Source organism: Diabrotica virgifera, chromosome 5, assembly GCF_917563875.1.
Source record: "Diabrotica virgifera virgifera chromosome 5, PGI_DIABVI_V3a".
In the NCBI taxonomy this organism is placed as follows: domain Eukaryota; kingdom Metazoa; phylum Arthropoda; class Insecta; order Coleoptera; family Chrysomelidae; genus Diabrotica; species Diabrotica virgifera.
Window position 1 is genome coordinate 224,278,482 of NC_065447.1, and position 9,147 is coordinate 224,287,628.

A 9,147-nucleotide genomic window follows, 5' to 3' on the forward strand; every position below is an offset into this window, starting at 1 on the left:
TATTAATTTCTAGTTAAACTCCCTCTGTGGCTCAGTGGAAAGCGCTCCTACCTTTGGATCGAAAGGTCCGAATGGTCGTGAGTTCGAATCTCACCAGGGTAGAGAATTTTTCGTTTATTATAAATTAATAAATGAAAATAGTTTCTATCCTTGTGGGATCGGTACCCACCGGAGGGACCGCAGACGTTCGGATACAATTAGCGTCTCTGCAGAGACAATGACATCGACTTTGCAAAGTAACAAGACACTTACTCAACACACACACTACACATAACACTAGCTACCTAATTGGTAAAATCCACTGTACTATCACCATGCCAATGCCCATTAGTTGTCTAGGCATTAGCTAAATAAAAAAAATTTCTAGTTAGTCAGCTGTTATTTTTATTATAAAAAGTCCTAAATTATATACAAATATATTAATAAAGTTTTATAGTATATTTTAGTTTTTGATAAGTAAATTTTAGTAAGCTAAACTTACAGTAGATTTTCTAAATAAAATGTGGCAACGCTGTGTTAGTGGCAGTTGGCCTTGGCAGTTTTGTTTTGTGCATTTGATAAACTTCACAAACTGAAATGGCGGATAATATGGATTTTTCAAAAAACTTATATATTAAATATTAAAATTATAATGAATAAAATAAAAAAACATAATTAATTTTACTATTAATTCTGTGTATTCGTTTAGTAATCAGGTTACAATAATATTTCAGTTCATAATTTGTGTCTTTCTAGATAAGTATCTATTTTTCTCGTTTTGCATATTTCACATACATAAATTTTATCAGAAAAGTATAAGTTTCAAACCGCGAGATAGCGCTACCGTCGAAACTCACAGCCAATCACGGCTGGATGCAACCACTCAGCCGATTTCTGCTGGCAGCCAGCCGCTATGGTCGTCCGAACGCACCCAATTACAAGCATCTACAGACCGAGCGAGTCTCGTAAATTGCACGGCTTCGAGCCACGCTTCACGCAACCGTATTTGCGTACTTGTGTTTTGAGTTGTGTGGTCGTGCTCTGGTCGAGTGGAGTTTTACCAAATTTAAATATAATCGTTTCTACTGATTCATAATTATGTATGTATACTACACTCCTGGCCAAAAAAAATGGGACACCTTAAAATTGGGTCATTTTTGATGTATCGAATCTCCTAAACCTGTTGTCCGATTTTAATGATTTTTTTAATATGTTATAGCCTTTCAGTTGAAGAGGAGTCCAACTCCTCGGTACCTTTCTTAGATACTTTAGTGGTTAGAACTGACAGTAATTTGATTTGCCTTGATTGGTATCGAAAAAACACTAATTCAGGGAGATTTATTCCATATAATTCCTATCATCCTGAAAAACAGAAAATTAATGTTGTTCTAGCAATGAAAAATAGAATTACTAACATTTGTCATCCGAAATTTGTTGATAAGAACGTTAAAATTTTATATGATACATTGTTAAGTAACCAATATCCAAAGAAATTACTTAACAAATTGTTATTCTCAAATCATATTGTAAACAATGATGCTAATCGCAGTGTTGATCAGGTTGATATTCCTGTGAGATATGGTAAACTACCTTTTCTTCAAAATCTAACTAGATCACTCATTGGTTTGTTTAGTGGATTCAATATAAAAATAGCTACATACAACCTAAAAACACTCAACTTGTTTTATAGCCGACTAAAAGATCCTACACCTACCTTACAACGGTGCAACGTAGTATATGGCATCCCATGTGAATGTGGCTTAGTGTATATTGGTCAAACCGGCCAACGATTAAACAAAAGATTGTCCCTTCATAAAAGTGATTGCAAACTTAAACCGCAATCTACAAGTCTCAGCATTCATGTCAATAGTAAAGACCACAGAGTTCTTTATAATGATGCATTCATCTTAGATGTATCTGATAAAGATTTCCAGCGAAAAATACTTGAGATGTGTTACATTTACAACGCCAAAAATTCCATCAATCACAAAAAGGATGTGGATAATTTAAGCACCATCTATACGTTCCTGCTTAAACAAAATATTTCGGGAACCAAAAAATTGCCGGCCATATATGTGAGTGACATAGTTTAGATTTTTAACTATTGTAATATAGTTCCAAAACACAAAATCTAACATAAAAATACCATATCTTCATTATAATTAAAAAATGTTGTTATCTGCATTTTTGTTGGCCTTATCAGCGCTGTTTTAATAATAATTTTAAGTTTTTATTTACCTGTTTTGAAATTTTTAATCTTTTAAATCTAATGTTATTTATTTGTTTGTAATATTTACGTTTAATTGTTTGTAACATTGTACTATTTATCGTTTTCATAATATGTATTTTAAATTATCCCGCTATTTCATAGAACTAGTGTCATTACACCGTTGGTAATTGCTAATTAATTATATCGTTTTAAACAACCATGTATTTCGAATAAAATTGTTGGTTAGGTGTTGTTTGTATATACTTAGATCTATTATGAATTTTAAAAATATGTTGTGTATATACATGTACATTGTTACTAGTTTCTTTGTCTTCCACCCAAATCCCTGAGTATTTTGCTATTATTTGGGTGAGTTTTGTTATAATTTATAGTAAGTTCCATCAGTCATTGTTTGTTCTATATTTTTTAGTTACTCTGATGAAGTCTATAAGCATAGACGAAAGCTTAGACCATTAATAAAAAGGCACATCCTACGAAGCACCCGAGTTTTATTTTGCTTCCTCAGTAATAAAAAGGGTATCTCCCAGTGTTATCTCTTCCTTCTAAGAATATATATATATATATATATATATATATATATATATATATATATATATATATATATATATATATTATTATATATTTAATAATAAATTTATTTATTTATTATTTATTTATTTCGTCTCTACGTTGGTTGAGCCAATTATTATATATTTAATAATGATAACAATAATGATGATGACTCATAATAACTATAATTATTATAATTAATTTTTTTTTTTTTTATTATTTAGTTTTTATTATTTAATGATTTAATAAAATTATTAAAAGATTTAATTTAATTTTATAATTTTAATTATTTTATATTTAATTTATACATTTTTTTTTTTTTATTTTTTATTAAACACATTTTGTTATATCATTATTGAAATTTTTATTTATTGATTTGTATCGAATCTATTGGGCGCCATCTATTGAGAAATTGTTGTACCTACCAGCTCAGTCAATGTCTGAATCCATATATTGCAGGAAACTCTTTTCTTTAGATGTGTGGGATGAAATTAATTCTATAAGAGGGATTAAGGACAAAACTGTAAAAATATGTAACCAAAAACAATTGAAGACCACACTGTGATGAAAAATTTCGTAAATATATTTAAATGAAAGAAAAATGCGCTTAATGCAACATCAATCTCGGTAAATACATAGAATAGTGTTAAATGTTTAATATTATAACATGTATATGATACATACTCTGGTTTATATATTTTTAATTCGCCACATGAAGGGATATGAAAACAAAATGGAAGTTCAATGACTCTGAAAATTTGTGTGATTATGGAATATAAACCAATTTATGTAAGTAAGGAATATTTCTCTCTTAAATTTATTTTACCAAAGCGGTAAATGATACTAAACTTATTAAATTTTTATTTTTATTATGCATGCTTTTCTCTTTAAATTTTTGTTAATCATGATATCATGTTAAAGTTTTGTAATGTCACCTGATAATTGTCCATCGAAGATGTTCGAACTGTTTCAACACTCCCAGATGCTGCTATACGTTGAAATTCCGGATCTCCCCAGGTCCATTCAGCTTACAATCTTATTTTTAGTAACTTTCTAAAGTCAAATCTGCTTGGAAACACTTTCCATACGAAAAGTAACTCTTAATGTTTGTTTTTCACTACTTTTTGATTACATTTTCCGAAAATTTATATTTTAAAATCCAAATCTTTTGGGAATAGCTTCACAAAGCGTCTGTTCCCTCTGAAAATCTCGAACCTTCTGCTAAATTCAAATTTTTAAGCTTGGCGTCGTTTTTACAGCCAATCATATTTAAATAAATTAATAATTCATGCTTTGGAAATTTAAATGAACCAATAAGATAATTTTACAAATTATGACATTTAGTCAAAATGGTATTTTTTATCTAAAATTTGGAAATATATGCCTAAATGGTGATTTTATTCTCTTATTTGAGTAAAATTGAATTAAAGAATTGAATTCATTGAACTTTATAGATTCTTTTCATATATTTTGCATATCTGAGGATACTCCCAATAAGTTTTTATAGCTACTTTAAGCGAACACTGTCCGTACACTTTCTATACCTTTCATCACTACCTCTACAAATTAAAGTCCAAATATTTTCACTATTAATACATATAAAGTACTGAAATAACTTTCATATTATTCAGAAATAAATTACCAATCGATAGTGCATTAGCCATATCTCAGAAAATAATTTTTCTTTGTTAAAATTGATATCGAATTCTGACATTTCCCAAACCTACAACTTTAATGAGCTATTTTCAACATTTTGGTCAAATTAACATTAATAAAATCTAAAATTGATCTAACTATTATTCTAAATTTTTAGATTGGAGCCTCTTCTAAGATACTTTCATAAATTAACCAAATCATGGAGACCGTAGTACATCAATGAACATTTTCTCCAAATGATCTTTAAAAAAAATAAATTTTTATGATTATTCAACAGAAACAAAGTCATCATGGAACAAATTTGTAAGTTATTCTTTTGGTAAGACTAAATTTCAAACTATTGCATGTTTAGCAACAAATTCATACATTCTATGCCTTTTAAATAGCTTCCTTTATATAGTACGGTCTATTTCAAACTTTCTTGTTACTTAAACTGTATAACTCTAAATAAATTCATTCTATAACTATTAAATCAATTAAAATGCAACTTTAACTTCAATTCCCTTTAGTACTCTCATTCTATTCAACTCTCCAAACCAATCACGTCTCTCGAACAAAACCTATATCAAAATATTTATTTAACTGCTTTGGCAGTGCAAAATCATTAAATTGTTTATTATTTAACTTATTCTATCAATTTGGTATCTTAAAATCATGACAACTTGCCCTAAATGAAAAATTTACAATTTTTCCTAAATCAAATTTAAATTTTTCATTTAAAATTTTAAACTATTCACTAATCATATTTAAAAAAATTATGCTACATCTTATTATCTGTAACTTATCTATGGTAATATTCATACAAATCATTTATATTAAAAATGCCCCTAGATCTCCCTTCATCTATATATTCTAATTCATATGAATTTTGTCCGTTATTATTCTTTACTCTATATGGACCTTCGAAAATTGGCATAAGCTTTGCACACATATTTTCCCTAATGTTAGATATTCTATGTGCCCTTAACAAAACTAGATCTCCTGCTTCAAAATTGACTTTTCTGCCCTTCATCTTCTTAACCATTCTATTCAAATATTTTTTTCCACTCCGTTGTATTTTCCTATTGACTTGTTCCATTATTTGTCTATATGTCAAGTCATTTTGTACTATCCATGGTCTGTCTGGTTGCTGTCCCGTCATTAAATAATATGGAGATTGTTCAGTGACTGTATTAGGTAGAAAATTCATATTATTTTCTATAACTGGTAAATGTTGTGCCCAATCTGTATGTTCTTGTACATAAATTCTTAAGAATTTTATAATCTCTTGTATATATCTCTCTGATGGATTTGATTGAGGATGTCTAATGCTTGTAAAATTAAGTTGGATGTTATTCGGTTGACAAAATTGTTTGAATCTTACACTTTGAAAATACGTAGCATTGTCTGCTATTACTGTTCTGGGTTTACCTACATTATGAAAATAATCTGAAAATGCTGACTTTATTACCTCAACATTAGTCCTGTTGGTTGGATATAATTTTATGAATTTTGAAAAAATATCAACTACAATAAAAACATGTTTCTCATCTGCTTCTGTTGGTATCAACTCTGTCAAAAAATCTATTGCAACAATTTCTAATGGTTCAGTAGCCAAAATGTTCTTAGGTGTGTTAAAATTAATGATATTTCGATGCTTATTTCTTTGACATATGTCACATTGCTTAGTAATATTTTTAATTATTATTTTGTCCTGTTTACTAATGTAATTCTCCCTAAACATCAACCAAATTTTCCTACTACCTGCATGTCCATTATTTACATGCAAATTTAATAAAATCTCCTGTGCCAGGTTTTGTGAAATGACATAACATTCCTGTTGTTTTATTTTCTTTATGTAAAAGTTATTTATGAACAATGTCCTTCTTTTGTCATGTTCTGTTAAAGTCAGTTGATCTTGTCTAATTGTCTCTATTGAAAATAATCCATCTATTTCATTCATCACATTAATTCCAATGTATATCCTGTTTCCATCCTCATGTCGAATTTCATTATCTCTTGACAATGCATCTGCGACTATATTCAATTTGCCTGAGATATACTTTATTTCAAAATCATACTCTTGAAGTAACAACGCCCCCCTATGTATGCGATTATTTAGTAAGCGATTATTCATGACATTAATTAATGATAAATGATCTGTCTCTATAAAGAATTTACCACCTAATAAATAAAAACGTAACTTATTAACACAAAACACTATACTAGCAAATTCTAACTCTCCTACACTATAACCTTGTTCGTATGATCTAGTCAAACGAGATACAAAACTAATAGGTACTTCACATTCATTTTGATATTGTAATAATACTCCTGACAACTTATGCATAGATGCATCTGTTCGTAAAGTAAATGGCAAGCTGTAATCTGGATGGTATATCTTTAAATTTTGACAAAATTGATTTTTTATGTTATCAAATGCAAATTGTTGTTCCATACCCCAATACCATTTTACTCTTTTTTTTTTTTGAGCAAATGATTTAAAGGTACTATCTTTTGGCTCAAATCAGGCACAAGCCTTTTAAAATAATTGATTAAACCAAGAAAACCACGCAAATTTTTAATATTTTTAGGGGTAGGGTATTCTTTTATTCTATTCACTCTCTCCTCATCCATTGAAACTCCTAAATTATCTATTTTATACCCCAGAAAGGTAACACTATCTTGGAAAAATTGACATTTCTTTATATTGATTTTAAGACCCGCTAAATCTAATTCTTTTAATAGTATCTCAATATGTTTTAGGTGTGAATGTTCGTCTTTTGACAGTATTAGAATATCATCAATGTAGTGAAGGATAAAATCATCATACTTATTTAAAATATTATGGAGAGCGCGAACTAAAGCACTACAGGAACTCTACAAACCATAAGGCACAACACAAAATCTGTAAAGAACACCATCAATCATAAAAGCAGTATAATCTCTGGACTCATGGGCTAAAGGAATCAACCAAAAACTATGTCTCAAATCTACTTTGCTAAAATATTTTGCCCCCGTTATTCTCCCGAAAATAGTTTCTGTTGTAGCAGGTGCTTCGTATTGTGGTATGGTATGATTATTTAAATTTCTTGCATCAAGACAAAGTCTTAATTCTCCACTACTCTTTTTAACTACAACTATTGGATTTATTATTCTTGAATTACATTTTTCTATTATTCCATTTTCTAACATCTTTTCTACTTCTCTATTCACCTCACTTCGGTATCTATATGGTATCGGATATGTTTTTGGTCTAAAATCTTGAATGTTTCTAACTTCTATGTTGTGAACATAATCTTTAGCGAATCTGTTTTCCTCATTTATGAGTCCATCATACTTTAATAATATTTTCTTCACTTCTCCTATCCACTCTTTCTTACATATTAATTCCTCCTCCATTATATTCATACTACCTTTACATACATCACCTTCAATATCTTCATATAATACATTATTAATATACATCAATTCCTTGTCCTCTTCTGGACATAATTCATTAAATATTTCATTATCTTCCATATACATTCTCCTCATATTCATTAACTCCTTGCCCTTTTCTGGACATAATTCTTCCTCAAATTTCACACACTCCTCCTTTACTTGTACCAATCCTTTCTCATAATTGATCACCATACCCATTTTATCTAGCATATCCGATCCAATCATAATATCATATTTCATCTTATCAATTACAATCAGTTGTATTATATAAGCTTCTTTAATTAATTTAATATTACTAACAATACTTTTATTAACATGAGTAATCACTTTATTATTTGCACCTACTAAACTTAACTTAGGAATCTTAAAACATGAATCTTCTAAATTTAACCTTTTTATAACTTCTTGACTGATTAAGGAAATCTCTGATCCTGTATCCAATAAAACTTTAAAATATATACCACAAAATTGAATTCTAATAAAAATTAATCCCCTGAATTTTTTAGATACTACATGAGCTCCCATGTCCAAAAATTCTCTATGATGTTCATACAGTTTGGTTGCTATATTGCCTAGCAGGTGCGATCTACAAAACCCGGTTCAAATGTTTCCATCTGTCCGGATGACATTGATGGTTGATCTGAATCATTACCATCCATCACTACATTATTGACTTCAAACCGTGCCCTCCTATCATTATTACCACGACTATTTGGAGGTTGATTAGAATTCGAGTTGTCGTAATCTTGTCTTAATTTGTTATTACCATTGTTATTGGAATTATTATAATTGTTATTTTGGTTATTTTGATTATTAAAAGAATTGTTATCTGTGTTATTGTTATTATTAAATCTATTATAGTTGTTATTTCTATTATTGTTATAACCTCTATTATTGTTATTATTATAGTACCCTCTATTGTTATTAGAACTATAATTTCTATTGTTGTTATAATTTCCCCTATTATTATATTGACTATTAAAACCCCCACGTTCACTATTATTATTATTATTTGATCTATTGTTATTTTGACTTCTCTGGTTATTATTATTAAAATTACTATCATTAAAGTTTTGTGAATTATTGTAATTATTATTTCTTTGCCTGTAGTTTTGCAAAGCTCTTTCTTTTTCTATTAAAAAATTACAAAGCATGTTAAAGTCTGTAAAATTAAAATTTAGTCTAATATTTTCTATTTGATCTTCAAAATGACCTATTATATGGCTAATCAATTCTTTCTCTGTCAATTTGCCATCTAAATATTGGGCAGCACTAAATAATCTCATAGCATATAAATGCATACTTGTTCG

The 9,147-nt window shown here is 28.8% G+C and overlaps 1 protein-coding gene across 1 annotated transcript; it reads left to right on the forward strand.

Moving 5' to 3' along the window:
• The first annotated feature begins 849 nt into the window (after positions 1 to 849).
• Positions 850 to 2,686, forward strand: LOC126884691 (uncharacterized). The gene is made up of 2 exons (XM_050650763.1): positions 850 to 2,557; positions 2,619 to 2,686. Exon 1 carries the CDS (start codon positions 1,176 to 1,178, stop codon positions 2,070 to 2,072), a length of 897 nt encoding a protein of 298 aa, XP_050506720.1. The 5' UTR covers positions 850 to 1,175; the 3' UTR covers positions 2,073 to 2,557; positions 2,619 to 2,686.
• Positions 2,687 to 9,147: the final 6,461 nt, after the last annotated feature.

Bases quoted from the DNA above. Each gene is read 5' to 3' on its own strand.
- LOC126884691 (XM_050650763.1), top strand. From the start codon at position 1,176: ATGATTTTTTTAATATGTTATAGCCTTTCAGTTGAAGAGGAGTCCAAC.